Here is an 18016-nt window from a genome sequence, read left to right on the forward strand (position 1 = left end):
TTGTCTACTTTGAGAACCTGGTGAAAGCTCCTGACTTTCTCTAGGAAAAAAATCTAGTTACCTGTGAATGAACAAACATACAGCCTTTACGTGAAATGCCACACGTTTCTCTGAGGTTAAAAACATGGACGCCTGCTGGACTGTGATGTCGAGCAGAGGACCTCATCCTAATGACCATTTACGGGAAGTTTTTTTGTGAACGTCAAGGAAATTAACAGCCTGTGCCTGATGAATTTCAGCTCAAATTTAAAGGGAGATGATGCTGGTCTATTTCCTTCCTTCTCTCCTGTTCCTTTCCTTCCTCTTTCCCCTTTCATTTTCTGTCTCTCTCCCTCTTCTCTCTCGCACTCTTGCCGTGTCTTCCCATCAGAGAGGAGCTGGAAGGTGTCTCAATGAATAACAAAAAATGGTTGGTAAGTTCATTTACATTCTACAAATCACTTTCTTATGTACAATGGCTCTTGCCATTTGATGACGGATCTCGTGCTTTTCTCTTATCCATAATCTGCAGAGCAAACACACCGGGGGGTATTTGCTATCACTAATTTACTAATGACGAGCTGTCTGATTGCTCAGAGATAAAGTATTCGATGGAAATAGGACAAAAGCCCGTATCTTTAGACTTCACTTAGATCTTCTTCCCACAAGACTGTGCAGCACAGGAAAGAGTCAGTTCTTAAGGCAAATTCTTAATGGAGAAATGTGGTTAACTATCTCTTGACTCTAAGTCTTATCACATAGACTTAAGAACAGTATGGCTGGTGGAGAGGTGCATGAATACGGGATCTAGAACTAATCTGATACACTCTCATGTTGAACATCTCAAGATGGCACCCTTTTAGGGGGGTTCACAAAGTTTACATGAAGGAGTATGAAGGAGTCTTTCTTGTTTCTCGATACGTATGGTGGCATTTTGTCCTTACAACCTGAAAATTAGCCCTGCCGCAACTGAAGCCATCTAGTGGGAAGGACCGCCCAGCACTTTTTGTACTGGGATAGTATAGAGCAACGACTCTGATTATCACTTCACCATGGCAAAGGGGCTTGTTCTCACTTGTTTACTCACCATTTACTAAAAAAAAAAAAAAAAAAAAAAAAAAAAAAAAAAAAAAAACTACTCTTGGGGTGCCTGGGTGGCTCAGTGGGTTAAGCCTCTGCCTTCGGCTCGGGTCATGATCTCAGGGTCCTGGGATCAAGTCCCACTTCGGGCTCTCTGCTCAGCAGGAAGCCTGTTTTCCCCTCCCCTGCCTGCCTCTCTGCCAACTTGTGATCTTTCTCTCTCTCTCTGTCAAATAAATAAATAAAATCTTTTAAAAAATTACTCTTATTCTTTACATTTTATTCTGTGTCTAAATTATGTAATGCTTGTGAATATCCAGAAATTGAACACTGATATTGGTGTTTGGCCCGGTCTGAGTCATTTGCTGAAAGAAGCAAACGTTGTTATGGATATTATAAGATAAGATTGTATCTAGCCTTTGTTGTGCATCTCTAACACACACATACACACATAAACAACTTACATAGATGGTTCTTTATGCTCTTGACACTTATTTAAGGTGAAGTAACACAAAATTTCTCAGAAAAACAGCCCCATGTGAAGAAGCAGCATAAGTTAACTGGCCTTGTCACGTCCCCTGTTCTTATGTAATGCCACGATGTACACAGCATCCGACTACTGTAAGTCAGATTCAAACATCCCTCATGATTGCTAACATTTTCCCCCAGAATCATCCTTTTGCAAAGCTAATGTTGTGGGTCACGGGCACTCTGTAGATAACGTGATCTCTCCACACCAAGTTCTGAGGAAAGCATGGAAAACTACCAGGCGTATCTTCAAGGTTACATCGATCCGTAGAAGGAAACAACAAAGCCAACCAGCGTCCCCCAGGAAAGCAGAGCAGTGGGAGGGGCTGTGGGCCAGACCCCACCACCCACTGTACCTGTACAGATGAAGCTGGAGAGTCCCCCGTAGATGACTTCATCATTGTCGGGTAAAATAAACGGACACCTCGTCTGAACCTCCAAACAGTATTGCTTGCAAGGAATTGTCTTTCTGCAGTTAAACTGAGCGACTTCAAAGTACTGGGAACACAGCCAGGCTTTGTAGACAATCTGAAAAAAGAGAAGAATCAAAAATCGGGAGGGATGACAAGAGTTCTGTCTCTAACACAGGACATGCTGTACAAGGAGAAGCATGCTATGGTGCCAAGTGGATCCTAAGGAACCTCTCCTTTCCAGAAAGCTCTTGTACACAACACCAGCTGCAGGGGGTGACAACAGAGCAACAGAAGTCTGCCACAGAGCAGAACACGGGGGGGAAGGAGCCTTGAGGGAATGGGAACGGGGCCACAGCACTGGAGTTGATGTAGCTCCTTTGAAAAACAACGGAGCTCATCAGAGCCTGGAGTTTCAACACCCAGTGATACAGAAAGTAAAAAACAAAACAAAACAAAACAAAAAACACCGTAATCAAATGTGTGGTCCCTTGCGGTCACCAACTGCAGTGTGCAAGGGGAGTTGGTTCTGAGCAGGAAGTCGGTCTAGCTATGCTGCCAGTGGACACTAGATGGCGCTGAGTCCCCTGCCACCAGAGCCAGCGGGTGGTGCAGACCAGCCCGGCCAGGCCAGCGAGGGCTTGGGCTCCAGGGCACAGAGCCGGGAGCCCTGGGAATTACATTGATGACTCGCGAGTGCACTGAAAGCCTCATCACCCCCAAGCCTGGAAGCACCCAAACTCGGTCAGACCTAACGTGCGTTGGTGTGTTTCGGAGGGTGGGAAGGAAACCTCACCAAAACCCCAACCTGGACCTTAGACAACACCGCCCGATGCACGTGAGTGCGCGTTCGTGTTTAGTTACTCTAAGTGTGGAACGATTGTGACCCCATTTATCTCTGTGTTTGAGAGCTATTTAGGAAAAAAATAATAATTGAAGAAAAGATCGTTTTCTATTATAAGGAAATAAACTGCACCTGAGTCCAAAGAAAACAAAGAGGAAAGCACCCATCTATGGTCCAGGTCACTGTGATTCGGGTAGTCCCCAGATCCTAGGCACCAAGGGCTGCTGTTCGTCTGATATTCGGGGAAGATTTCGTCAACTCTGTCCTACCTAGAAACGCGATGGTTTACGTTAAATGTCCGCTAAGAGCTCAGGAACCCTTGCCAACAAGAGGAAGAACAGTACCTAGTGTTTGTCAACTTTATCCTAAGCACGGTTCAGGCTCCCCCCCCCCACCCCCGCGTAAATTCTCAGGACACACCTAGGAGGTAACTGTAAGTCATGCTTTGCATACAAATGATAATTAGTAATGGAAGTAAATTAAATATCCAGAATTCAAACCCACTTTCTATCGGACTCCAGATCCTATGTCTTCAAAATTATGCTATGTTTAATCTGAAAATTTTTTTTTAAGAAGAACTTGTAAAATCACAAGGAGTTGGTGGAATTGATCTGACATCAGCACCAAATGGTGAGTGCCTGGCCGATGTCTGTGTGGTGCTGAAATTTTATTCATAACTTTGCATCAGTTTGAGCAAAGTGAAACTATTCTTTGATCAAAGGTGCCTCCATGGCAGTAAAATGGGAAACATGTGAAATTCAGATGTAAGTCTAGACAGCTGAGTAATTTAGTTGCTGTCATCCCTTATTTATTTATCTATTATATACTTATTTAATTTAAGTGGGCTGCACGCTCTCAGTGGGGGGCGATGGTGGCTGACCTCACAACCCTGAGATCAAGACCTGAACCAGGACCCAGAGTCGGACGCCCAAGCAACTGAGCCACCAGATATGCCCATCAGTACTTTATTTATAAGGGTTTATAATTCCTTAAAATGTGAGAGGGAAACATACAAATAATTTATAATCCCATAGGTCTTCTGAACACATCTTCACATAAAAGCATATATTAGAAAAACGATACCGCAATAGCTGAGGGAACTCCTGATTTCTTAAATTCCGTGTGGAAACAACACGGTCAGGTGTGTGGATATGGGCCACGGGGACAGAGGTGGCAAGTGGGGAAGTGCCGCCTGCTGTCAGAAAGAGGCTGGGAGGATGAGTTTTGGAAGAAAGAAGAGGGAGTGGTTGTCCAACTGCCTACAGCAGTTGCATTGTCCCAAAATGCCATCGGACATTCTGGACACAATGTATCATCTGATAGAGGACATCTGTAATATAAACCAAGCCCTGACCTAGGCATGGCGGTCTCTATCTTGTGATTCCTGGTTCTAATTTCCTTTTCTCGGTACTAGGGGAAGTGGACTGTGTACACACCGCTAACAGTAAACCTCCATTATAAGGAGCTCTGACATTCCGCATACTTCTGGGTAGTTAGATGTAGAGATCCCTCTTTGCTCTTAGGGAATGCCCCAGTTTAATTCCAGAAAGTTGCAGGTATTTTTATGGGCCAGAATGTGCTCTTCGTTCTGCCTCCTACTTTGGTTTTGCACCATTTTTCAAAATCAAGGGGTTTCTGAAGAGCAAGTCCCATCCTGGCCCTGGTAGACACCATCTTGGGCACAACTTTGTCCCCTCTCGTAGACAGTGGGGATGGGGTATTGCATACTGGAGTCTGCAGGGAAATACACACATTCTTTTTGCATCACCCAACGGAATGGATCCATTTTTCCCCCTTAAAACAGTTCCTTAAATGCTACTGCCACTGTATTTCCTTTGCAGATTTTTTTGCATTAAGGTCTAGTAAGTAGCGAAAGTGCTTTTTATTAATATCAGCTAGTAGCTATGGACAGAAGTGCTCAGGACTCTGGACCGCCCATGGGAGGCCACCTCCCACCTGTCTGGCCAGGTTTCGATGAACTCCGAGACTTTCGAAATGCAATGGAAGTTTCCTCACAGGAGCCTTAAACATCTCCTAAAATTTGAGTGCTGCGACGCGATCTGTCAGAAAGCCATTAGGGAAAGCTCCGGGCAGAAAAAGAAAGGGGAAAGGGGAGGTCTTTATTTTTTACTTTAAGGGCATTGCTGCCATGTGCCGAGGCCAAGAATTTTTGAGTGTGAAATCAGAGGCTGCAGTTTTTGAGTGTGAAAGGGAAGGCAGACAGGTCTGTGGTGTTCTTGCCTGAAAAGCGTTCCTGCCCCAGGAGATGCACAGGAATAAAACGGGCCGTCTTGGGAGGTACTGAGTTCAGTGAGCTCTCGCCAGTGTGCTGTGAGGAGGCTTCTCGGTAGGATGGTGAGAGAAGTGAATGGCTCTGAGAAACTATTCCGTGCCCTTCTAGAATGTTTTGAGGAAGGGAATTGGAGAAAGTTGGATGGTTTTCAGTGGCACGAAGCTGAAGAAACGAAATGATTGATTTCTGTTAAAGTACGAAAGGATTTTCAAACCAAAGCACATGATGGAAAGTCAATCCAGTTTTCTTCTCCTCATAAAAGCTCTGTAGGGAGGGAGGTCAGCAGTCTCTTCTTATCAGGGCCTCGCTTTCTCCTCTAGAGAGGACACTCCCAGGTGTCCTCACTGGCATCAATGAGCCTCGGATGCTGAGCAGTAATTTGGGGATGAAACAACAGGGGCTTCTACAATGGAAGCTTCTATCCACTAAACGTTATTTTAGGGATTTCACAAGCCCACCCCCGTATCCCCAAGTGGAAAACATCTGTCAAAGGGTCAACATACAGCAACGTTTAAGTACGTTTGGGGTTTCACGCTGGCCTCCGACGAGGCGCTGGGGTCAGGACAACTCCCGGCTGAACTACATCCACCCACACGCCCGCTCGAGCGCGAGGGGAACTCTTACGTCTGGAGAGCGATGTTTGCCATCACGCTCCCGAAGGACGCGCAAACGATCTGTTCACCCGCACGCACTCCGCTCTGCACCCCTTGCAAACGACTAGTGACTTAGAGGTGCAACACAGAAGGTGATAAACATGGCCTAAAGGAGAACATCTGAAAATCTCAAGAAGTAGACCGGGTGGTGGGGGCTTCTTTGCTTGGTTCCCAATTATGGGAAGCGATGGTAAGCTGCTGGCCTCTGCAAAGGACCGGTTTACATGGGTAGAAGGATGAGCCTAAACTAGTCACCATTTTGTTCATTAGACTTATGCGTGGGGCCCTGAATCCTCACGGCAAACGGGACTGCCATTTAAAATGGTCGTAGCCTAAACCATGTCGGGTTCACATTACTTCTCTTGGCTCTGGACATTCCATTTGGATGTGGCGAATCCTGTGGAGAGCCTTTCAAAAACGCGTAAGATTAATGTCTCCAATAGAAGCGGAGATTCTCATTCCTGTTCAATACGCCTGCCTTCTGCCCCCAGAGCCGTGTCTGTTTCAGTCAGCAGGTTTACGGGGCAAATATACGTTGGCTTGCTGAAAAAAATAACCAGGGTTATTTTTTATCATTAAGGAAAACGTCTGGAATCGAAAGTGGCTGTCATCTTCCTATTAAAAGGTTGCTGTCCTATTTCCGCAATCGTTAGCAAGGACAGCCTTCCTACGTTTATAAGGTGCGTTGATCTGTTTTGTTAGGTGCTTTCCTGTCAGCTCTGAGGCAATAGTGGCCCAAGCTTTGGGTGTGAGTGTGGAAGAGCTGGTTATGGGCGTGATCGTCGGCTGAGCACCTCGATGCACGCGGTGTGCTGTTGCGCTTGTGGACGGCGGTGGAAGTCAAGACACTCTTGTGTCCAAGTGTCTGCTTTCTTCTTTATTCGTGTCCATGTCTCGTTAAAGCACAGTGCACCCAGAGCCCAGCAACGCTCATGTATTCTATGAGGGAAACAGGAAAACAAACCCCTGCCTTACGGATGAGCTCAGGCTTCTGTGGCATGTATTAAGACGGACAGTGCACCGAGCTCCGAGCTCCTTGACCCTCCCGTGTCAGCACGCCTTGTCCTCCAGGGCGATGCCTTGGCTCCATTTCCTAAAAAAGATGCAAATGTCTTCCAGTGTCTGTCGATGACCCACTTCGGGATGCTGTTACAGCACTTGGTCCTTTCCCTGAACTTCAGAACTCCTCTGGCTTCCGGGCGATGTCCTACATTTCCAAGGCCACCCAAACTGTGCTCTCCACCGCACCAGAGCCCTGGGCTCCTTTGGCACAAGAGAGGGGGCCCTTCGAGGCGGGGACATGCCGGGCCAGTCTGCCGGCCGGGATGCTGTTCCCGAGGTCTGTGGACACGCGTGAGATGCTACAGATGACAAAAAGCAGAGCATTTTCACGGAACTTCTGTAACCAGAGACGCAAAGAGGAAACCCCATGCAAAGAGGAAACAGGCAGAGAATTTGAGCGGAGAATGTGTCCCTGTATCTCCAGAGCTATCCCAGGGATACAAAGCCAACTCGGCTTCTCCTTCCCCTCTCCTTCTCATGCCTACCTACCTGGCTTTGCCCACGCTCCCTTACCACATGTGTTTTCCCTTATTTGGCGTCAGCCTGGAGCCACTCCACAGATGCTGCTCTTTCTGAACAAGCTGGCCGCTGTGATGACAGACCCAGCTGCTGGCATCGATTATTCTCTTATTTGACCTCCTGGCAGCCTTGAATGCTATTGACCGAGCTCCGTCCTGCCTTGCCTGTGGGGCTCCAGCCAGCCCCTCCCCGCCAGGCCTCCCCGTCTGCACCTGGGGCTCTGTTGTCACCTTTGTTTCCTTGGCTGCTCCCCAGAATGTTGGAATCCCTCAGGCTCTGTTCTAGACTCTGCTCCACACATTCTTCGGGGGCATCATCCACTCCCATGATGAATCAGTGGCCATCTATGAAACAGAAGCTAAAATCTTAGTTTCCGCAGCCCCTTTCTTTCTCACTGACCTTCTCTCTCACGTGTGTGGTCTCTCTTGCAAGGGTCTCCAACATGTCTTGGTTTCAGTTATTTACCCTCCGAATCGCTGCGCATCCACAGTGGAATTTGGCAACTTCCTTCCAGGAAGAGGCAAAAGTGTGAAATCCGGGCGTCACGCCGGACACCCCCTTCTGCTTCTCCCACAACTGTTTAAGCTCCAAATCCACCTCCTAAGTATCTCTAGCACCTGCTCATGCCTCCTGATTCCTGTCACCACCACCATGGTGTCCCCATCAGTCTCCCCCCTAGATTGCCGCACGGACACAGCCACGGACCTCATGTTATGACTTCAGGCACGACTCCCCCTCTGTGCTGCTCTCCACATTAGACAGACTGGTTCCTCCCATCCCGCGTGGCCCTGTCTACAGGTCGGCGCAGGACTCTCAAGATTGGAAATGGACGGCCCCTATGGGCTTGCCCTGAACGCGGAGCTCCCCCCTGCTCTGCCTTCCCTGCCGGGAGCGCTTGTGTGATTTTGCGCCCCAGGGCCCTGTGTGTGCCTTCCTCAGAACGCTCGTTGGAGAATCAGCTCACAGGCCTCACGTCTGCACAGCTCTGTCTTGTGATTTGGGTAGTCTGAGGCAGTCCTCCTGGTCTGAGGTCCTGTGCAAGTAGGGGCTCAAACGAAGACTTTGATGAGCTTCCAGGAGAGTGAATCTACGGATGTCTTCGATGGGATCAGCTAACTCTTCTACTGGAGGCCAAATAAATCCTTAAGAAATAAGACTTTTAAAGCCTACCTCATGGGCCAAACCTCTCTTTCCAAACAGCGGGCATGGTTTAGGTCCTGTGGCACAGTGGGGGTTGGGAGGCAAGCAGTGGGGGTTGGGACGCAGACAGGAGGCACGGTGGGGAGGAGGGGGTGCGGCTGGGAAGGTCTGCAGAGCTTTGGAGGGTAAGTTTATTCTGGACTTGTTTTTTAAAATGGACATGCTTGGGGTGCCTGGGTGGCTCAGTCCATTCAACATCTGCCTTTGGCTCAGGTCACGATTCCAGGGTCCAGGAGTTGAGTCCTGAGTCGGCCTCCCTGCTCAGTGGGGAGCCTGCTTCGCCTTCCCTCCCCGCACCCGCCTTATGTTCTGTCTCTCACACGCTCTCTCTCTCTCTCCTCTCAGATAAATAAATAAAATCTTAAAAAAAAAAAAAATGGACATGCTGCTTTGGCTGAGATTTTGGCTAAACAGTTTTTGTAGACAGATTCCACGAATTCATAACTTTCCCAAAATGTTCACCACACGCTCAGAAAGAAATATGGAGATGATAGTAGGTGAATTCAGCTTACAGTGAACAGCCGTTTCTTAGAGTGTCAAGAAAGATCTTTTTCAAGGAGTCAGAGTCTCTAGATTTTTGTATTAGTGACAAAGAAATCAGGAGCTCTGCTATGGACTTTGGAAAGGAAAGAATTTCGTTCGTGGAGACTACGTCCAAGTCTCAGCCACGTGTGGACGTAGCTGTGGGTACAGGAGTGGATGAGGTTCCTTTTGTAGACCATCAGCCAGTCCGACGTGGGAGGGCAGCAGAATTGCTGGTCACTGGGTCCTCTAAACACACCGCGTGCTTAAACCTGGCTTATAGGAACTGCCGCCAAAGTACCAGTGACCCTATCAGAATTCACAGCTCCAAGAAAGCAGTATAAATTCAGTTTTGGGTTCCACGCCTTGATCAAGTTTAGAAAGTTGAAACCGGCTGAAAAGGCCGGGAATAAGCCTTTGGAAGAAAGAGAAGTGACGAGAGTCTGTAGATAAGAAATCTACAACCAGTTCTAGGCCTGTGAAGGGATTATTTACCAAGGAAAGACGGAGAATGGATGTGTTACTGTGTCAAAGTGCCCATATTCTGCCAGACTCAGGTAAGAGTACGTGGAACGCTTGCAGGTTAATGCACGAATCAGTGTTGAACTGAAGAATCTAAAATATATTTAGAAAATACCGATGCATTCAGTAGAACTATAAAAAGTAATCGGCAGAGTCACTAAGTTCAGATGTATTCATTTCTAGAGTCACTAAGTTCAGACGTATTCATTTCTTCATCTTCGCAGACCTCCTGTCTCCCACAGAGGTGAGCATTTGGGCCTTTGCCATCGGAGTCGATGCACCACTGGAGCCAACACGGAGCCTCGTGGGGTTTCCTGCTGTATCTTCATGTGTCTGCGGGCGGCCAGGGGCGGGGGCGCGGAGACACGACAGCTGTCCTTGCAGACGAGGAGCAGACCGGTGCCTTGGGAGGACAGCGACATGTCACGTGGCCCTTCGCATATGCTATTTATTTAAAACTGGTCTGTAGTGACTGTCAGAAAAGTGCCTGTGATCCTCTTAGAATTTATAGCTTTAGGAAGGCGCAGAGGGACGTGTGCCTGGGTGGCTCAGTCCGTGAAGCCTCTGCCTTGGGCTGCGGTCCTGACTGGCCTTAGGCTGCCTGCTCAGCGGGGAGTCTGCTGCTCTCTCTCCTTCTGCCCCTCTCCCCTGTTCATGCTCTGTGTCTCTCTCAAATAAGGAAATAAACATCTTAAAAAAGTAGTCACAGAGTGAACACTTCAAAACTCCAATTAGGATACAAACTTAGAGCTTGTCATCATGAAACAGAAAAGCTAACTGAGGCTTCTGTCTATCTGTTAATCCAGAATTATTTATTGAGAGCAGGCTGTGAGCCGGACATGATGTAAATACTCCTGAGAGCAGGGGGTGCAGGGCAGGTTAAAACTTCACCATAAGACATTTTTCCCGGCATCAAAAATAGCATCGTGAGACTAAAGGAGACAAGCAAGACCAGCTGGGGGCGCGCTCTGATCAGGCTCCTGCGCTTGGAGAAAGCAGAGGTCCCCAATGACGGAAGGGGAGGAGGTTTCTGGACCCGAGAAGGGGACAGTCCATGAGAAGGAGTGACATGGCTCGTCTAAGAGAGGGCGTAGGTGCCCGCGTGCTTGTGATACAGGAAGGAAAGAAGCAGGACAAGGGGCAGGGGGAGGACGGCGGGTGGAAGCAGATAATTAAATATTTGCTAGCATCAGTTATCCTGCTCTGTGTCTTCAAAGCATTAGCTACGTGAGAGGAGTGTGATTATTCCAGCTCTACAAGTGTGAAGACCAGCGACTTGGCCAAAGTCTCACAGCAGAAGAGAACAGAGCCAGGCTGAGAACGGGGGTCATCTTCCCCAGCTACCTCCCACCACCACCCACACCAGTTGTTGATAAGTGTCAACCTCTAGGAGCTCCTGTGAGTCGTTCCTGCGCTGGGGGGAACCCCTCCTCTGGGGGTGAGCTTTGGAGAGTCAAACTTTTTCTACACTTTGTAATCTACTGCATATTTCAATAAGATATTTTAGCAACTTTTCTGCAGTTTACTCAATAGTGAAAGATTTTAAATATTGCAAAGGATCACGTTTGTGGTCTTACTAACAGCTTCAAACTCTAGCATTGGTGACACAAGTAATATTGTTGTTAATGAAGAAGGAACCAGAATTATCTCTGGGGGAAAAAAAAAAGCCTCTCACTAGAACTAATGGCTACCACCAATCAGGCAGCTTATTTTTCTAGTCCTGGTCCTAAATCTACCTCCTCACTTCACCCTAGTTATTTTTCCCATAAACATTTATTCAACTATTACATTATACAGAAGTGATATTAAATTGTATGTATTTTAAACAGTACTTGCTGAAAATGTGTGTTATTCACATGCTTAAAAATTTTAGCATATTTCCCTTTTATAAATATTGATTTATAAAGTATACACATGAACCATTGTATAATATGTGCATTATGAAACAGACACCAAACACAAGTGATTGCAGAGAATAGACTAGAGCTTAATAGAATAGAATTTTACTGTTTTTCCGGTCACATGCCAATGGATCACCCAATGAATGGCTTGGGTGTGTACAGACCACTTATGAGAAGGCTGAATTAATTAAAACAGCAGTTATAAACTTTTTAAGTACTGGGAAAAGTCATGCCGATTGTGACATTATGTTGGCTAGACATTTAAACTGAGCATTTGCTTGGACTGTGCAAGCATATATTAATGGATTTTATCTAACTGGCAAGATAAAAGATAGAATCACAATGAAGGCAAGAATCTGGTCTGTCCTTACTCATCAATGAAAAAATCTACCAGTGGGGGGCTCTGGCCTGGGCGGGACTTGGTTATTATTTCCTGAATGATGAATGAGTTGGTACATAAATCAGTTGAAGGTGAGACCACATGGTGTAGGCCAGTGAAGTGGATCCTTCCTGCTCTGTCTAGTAGAATTTGTTTTCTGGACCAACCCTTAATTATTTCTATGACTAGTCTAGTTACTGAATGATATCCATTTCCCCTGATGCATTCTTTGAGACTAAGCAGTAGAAGCTGGCTAAAATTATACAATTTTGGATAAACCATCATGGTGCTGAGTTTAATTAGCACTGGGAGTGGTAAAAAGCCATTATTTCTGATTGTTACTACTTAGCAGACTGAGCTGCTAAGACTTGAATCTGCAACTGCTAATACTACATTTATTGGCAGGCATCCTATGAAAATTAAATAATTTGTTAAGCCTAATCAAAGTGCATTGTTAATAACTCCTTTTTTTTGCACTCTCAACTGTTTCAACAATTTGGGGGGCACAGCGGAAGAGGGAAACATTTTCTTCCTGAATTTTTCTGTTCATCTACGTCTTGAATGAACACAGAGATTAAGCAAGATGTAGTCTGTTAATATTTTAGATCTTGTAGTTGTCTAAAAAATCATGTCTTCGGGTGGTAAAGTTAAGGTGCTTAAGGTAACATAGAGATAAGTTCACTCAGGCTCAACGGCTTCATAATTCAAATTAAGGCAAGCCGTCAGGTTGAAAGGTAAGGCTTTCTCATTCCTCCCTAAAACATTTCCTACGAGAATTATTAACTGGATGTTCTTGTGTCCCATATTTTCATAGTCTTACCCTGCAGGTTAGTAAAATATAGTGCATTTTCTGTTCTCCAAGTATGTTGTGTATGTCTTGGAGAAAAATAAATTGTGCTATCCGTGGAGTTAAGAATAGGAATATAGGCTAATGGACCCTTTCCACTCACCCTGCAAATACTGTGCTTAGGAGCACAAGACCGTAGGACGAGAAGACACCTTGGCCCCCTGCTGCAGAACTAGACCTGGCACAGTACTGGGTGCGCAGGCTGACCGCTCCTCTTGGTCTGCTTCCTTTCACCCGGCGCTTAGCACCACCGCAGAAGTACGCTTGTCACAGAACAGTGCCTTGTTTGAGGCAATACAATATTCACTATTACTGAAAACTATAATTAATGGGATTTACTGTAATAATCAAATTGCTTGTAACAGTGGAAGGGGCACCCTCAGAGCAGGCTGGATTATTCTCTATTGTTTGGAATGAAGACAGCAGCACCTAGTTTCTCATTCAGAGGAAAGCCTGACAGCAAGTCCGTAACTGTACCAGAAAAATGCCTAAATTAAATTAAGAAAGTACTTTTTCATATCATTATGTAGACTCACATCAGAACATCCGGATATTAAATTTGAAGACTCTTCTGTGTTGAGAACGCATGTTCAAAGGTATCAATAAAGCATAAATCACAGCCCGTATAAATGATGCGTCCGTGTTTGAGTATCAGGTATACACCGTGGGTCAAGGCAAGGCTGGTTAGTAAACGGCTCATGGGCTTTGTGTCCCTGACAAGGCCTTCGAGCTTTGAACTAAGTTGGCTTCTTCGTAGTGCTTTGCTGAGCTGACTGCCATAGTCCCTGAAATAACTATTCATTTTTTAATAAGTTGGTTTTATTCAATTTCAAATAATAAGGCTTAAAGTTGATTTTATTATTTATTTTTTTTAAGATTTAATTTATTTATTTGACAGAGAGAGAGCACAAGCAGGGGGAGAAGGAGAGAGAGAAGCAGGTTCCTCATGGAGCAGGGAGACTGATGCTGGACTCGATCCCAGGACCCACGAATCATGACTGACCCGAAATCAGACACTTATTCAACTGCGCCTTCCAGGGACCCTTAACGATCATTTTGAATCAATAGCAGTGATATCTTTGTGGCTTAAACCCCCAAACTGTTTTTTAAAATGTGATTTTTAATACACAAATCCTAATTGTTTGCTTTAAAAACCAAAGAAAAGCTGCCAAATAGAAAGCTGGGCCATCATTAAAACATAGAAACGACAACTGAAAAAAGTAAAAGAATACAACGCATAGATAAAACCAAATAAGGCCTTAGTCATTACAAGTTTATCACGATGGGAGAGAATCCGTGACTAATAAATTGATTTTCTTCGTGATTCTCAGTGGAAAACAACAGCAAGACCCAATGGAGATAAAATAAAACAGACCTGGAAATAGGAAAATGGGAAGACTCACGGGAACACTTAAAATGAAAATGCCGCCAACAGCAGGGGCCGGAGTGGGGAGGAGACAGACCCGTGTGTAAATGGAACACTTCCCCCCACCTCCCAACACGGAACTTGAACTCACAACCCTGAGATCAAGACCTGAGCTGACATCAAGAGTTGGATACTGCACGGACGGAGCCACCCATCTTTCCTTCCCGGGAGACCCAGGAATACATTTTAAAATACCTATTCGGAAACCCCAGTAACAAAGTTAACTTGTCATTCAGCTTCATTACATCGAGATACTAAAAAAATGAAATCAAAATACCATTATGTTCGCATACTTTCACTACACACACACACACACACACACACACACACACATTTTCTTTACATTTGGCCAAATTGCATTACCATATCAAGGGGAGAAACACCACCTGCCTAGAATAAGAGCCCAGGGGTGCCTTAGAGTCAAAACAAAAACCCACCAAACAAGAAAACCCACATCCATGAGCACTCCTTACATTTTCTTCCCCACCCCCTGGGGGTAGAGCTGTGACTCCCAAAAGTCTTTACAGAATTGAGTACCCTTCATTGAGGTTGTTCTGTTGAGGGTCAGGGAGCTGGAAGGAAAATGATTTACTGCCGTGAGTGCCTGGGGTGTAGACCCACGTCACCACTGATGTCACCGACATCCGGAGAACAGACTGGAGGGAAGACTCTGGGGGAGATGTATATTATCAGGTGAAGAAATCGGAAAATCCTGGCAAAAGTCTCATTTCAGTCCTGCGATGACTGAAAGGCGCAGCCTAGAGAATGGGGTCGACGGCCTTGTAACAGCCCCGGGAGGTGACAGATGGTAGATGGACCTGGGAAAGCAGCATAAGGTAAACGAATCACTATATTGTACAACTGAATCTCACGTAACATTGGGTATCCACTGTAGTTCAACTAAAAAAAAATGAAAATAAATAATGAAGAATTCAGTATGTGGGAGGTATTGTGTAGCTAAAACATACATGTCCTCATTAAGAAAAAAAAAATATATATATATATACAGAGAGAGAGTTTGATTTTATTTGTTAAAATTCACAGTTCTTGGGGCACCTGGGTGGCTCAGTCATTAGGTGTCTGCCTTCGGCTCAGGTCGTGGTCCCAGGGTCCTGGGTTTGAGCCCCACATTGGGCTCCCTGCAGTGGGAAGCCTGCTTTTCCCTCTCCCACTCCCCCTGCTTGTGTTCTCCCTCTTGCTGTCTCTCTCTTCCTGTCAAATCAATCAATCAATCAATCAATCAATCAAACCTTTATAATAGACAGTTCTCTCCATGATTTAAAACCAGATTCAGCTAGAAAATATCTTTTCCGTTTTCTATTCTAAGAGCAAAATAATGTTAATTACAATTTTATTGGAATGTGTCAACATTTAGATGGAAAGTGCTTCTTTTCTAGTGAGAATTATCTGGTAGCTTGTTTCTTTTAGGCTGTCCCCAAGTAAGAAGCCACTCGGAAAGGATTCTCATTCGCTGGGGAATAAAATGAGGGAGTAACGAAATATGGGATCCTGATGCTTGCATTTCTTAGACCTACAGTCTAAAAAATGTCAACATCTAGGGCACCTGGGTGGTTCAGTGGGTTAAGCATCTGCCTTCAGCTCAGGTCCTAAGACCGAGGAAAGAGTAGTATAGACTGAGTGCCTCAACACATCGTCAGAGCTGCATGGAAATTTCCTTGAGGCAGGACCATCCATCTGCAACAGCTCTCTTCCTATTTCAGTCAAAGTCCTCACCCCTTTCCGCATACATTCCATCTTGCAAAACAGATATTGTGTAATTCCACATAGACCTTCATTTGTGTGTGTAGATCTCCCGAGGATTTTTTGTAGACAATAAGCATGGCCAGCCTTAGTCGCCCCTCAGATGACCACTATAGATGCCTTTAAATCCTGTGGTTCTCACTGGCTGTGAATCCTCTAAGACCTACTGTGTGGTTACCTTAATTTCTCCTTCAGCAATGATAATGTTAAGGCAGTTTTCCATCTCCTGGACTTGTCATTAGGACAAAACTTTCTCTGACATATGTAGACAGGCACCCATGTCTGGCACTGAGCTTTGCTCATCTATGAAGATTTATTGAATGGGCTTGATTATTGCAAGCTCCTAAAGATGTTCAAGACACAAGATTTGTAAAAGTCGTAAGGAAAGTGTTTAGTAAACAGCATATCTGTAGAGGGCTTTGAAACATCAAAACGGTGATTCTGAATGAATTCAGACCTTCTGATCATTATCTTGGTAATTATCCTAAGTTAAAATCCTAGGGAGCTGCTTTTCTGAAACATCTTCGTTACATAATACGAGATGGCACAATACTGGTGATTTTCATGTCTTGATAAACAAGAGAGTAGGTATGGTTGAAACAATCCCACACTCCCCATATATGCCAGTTTTACAAGATGAGGTTGACCATCTAATGGAGAAGAGTATATGGTGGAGGAATAGACTCCTTCACAGGACAAGGAGCCACGGGAAGCCATGAGCCCTGCCACTTATTCCTTGGTGTATGTTAAAGGAGTGTATTTATTTGGACTCAGCTTATTCCCTTGAGCTTCCTTGAGCAATCCCAACCTCACAGGACTTCAGGAAGGGTAAAATAATCATACACATGTAAGGAAAGTCAAGTCTAATAAGACTTTGCCAGTGGTATGTGTTGGCAAAGAAAGACCCATATTTCAAAATGCGAGCTATGTGTAACACACGCTGGTAGAATAATGAGCTGCCTTTTTAAAAACTGGCTTTCTCCTTCTGCCAACATTTACTAAGTATCTATCACGTGAGAAGCATATGCCAGATACACTGGTAAGAGGAATGGGGCCATTATTGATCAATTTGGATTTTGGGTTAATTTAGATAAACAGTGATGTCCACGAAGGTGAATCTCAAAGGAGGCTAATGGTGGCTCTAATCTACTGTAGCCTGTTTGAAAACACATTATAAAGGCAACGGGGCAGCATGAAATTATGAATGTAGCTCCTATAATTCTATCGGAATGATCTCCTTGTTGCCAGATTGACAGTATAATTCAGGGAAATGAAATCATCAAACATCTCTTGTATAATTGGAAGATCCTGCATCTCAAAGGGTCGAATGGGAAGAAGAACCCAGTTTCAGGAAAGCAGGAAAGTAAGGGAAGCAGGCAAGAAAAGACCATGGAGCCACCACATGGGGAAAGGCCCAGAAGTTACACGTATACCTTTGCTGGAGAGACAAATAATGACGGGAACCACCCAACACAGTCTGTCATCAAGTTCATCTCAGACATACACCGAAAAGAATCTGGTCGTTTCGAGTCATTTATTTTGTTACTTGGAACAACATACATATGGAGAGTAACAAAAGGGTAAAATACAAGTGGAAGGATTTCAGAGACTCTCGGTTGATGACCTTTCTACTTGCCTCCCTGAAAAACTCTCCATATTAATTATTAAGATTCTCTTCTGCAAATCCATTACCTTCGATGGTTCCAGGCCACCAGCTTCATAGACGCTCTGTCATGTGAATGTTTCATAGTATTTCCTAGAACTGTCTTGCCTTTGGCTTCCAGCATCAAACAATTTGAGAGTCAAAATATGTTAGATAAAATATAAGCCATCTTTCAGACAGAGATACTCAACTATTTGGAAGTAATAGTAAGCCTAGACGAGCAAATTCATTTTGGATGTCACTTCAAAAAAATTTAATGTGGAGATACATCATGGGAAATACACGCTCATCTAACATCAATACCAATTATGATGATGGGGACGACAGACTGCTGGAGAAAGACATTCTCTCTCTGAGGACAGGGAGTTTTCATTAAGTCAGCCCTGTGATTAAGAGAGTGTGAGGATCATTTCTCATGCTGGGGGAC

At 45.1% G+C, this 18016-nt stretch overlaps 1 protein-coding gene across 1 annotated transcript in view; it reads right to left on the reverse strand.

Moving 5' to 3' along the window:
- Nucleotides 1–18016, reverse strand: part of NALF1 (NALCN channel auxiliary factor 1) — a 610879-nt gene that overhangs the window by 32598 nt on the left and 560265 nt on the right. The window contains exon 4 of the mRNA XM_059377798.1: nucleotides 1944–2115. Within this exon, the coding sequence (XP_059233781.1) occupies nucleotides 1944–2115 (172 nt within the window). The remainder of the gene's footprint in view (nucleotides 1–1943; nucleotides 2116–18016) is intronic.

This window comes from Mustela nigripes, chromosome 15 (assembly GCF_022355385.1).
Source record: "Mustela nigripes isolate SB6536 chromosome 15, MUSNIG.SB6536, whole genome shotgun sequence".
Classification (NCBI taxonomy): Eukaryota; Metazoa; Chordata; class Mammalia; order Carnivora; family Mustelidae; genus Mustela; species Mustela nigripes.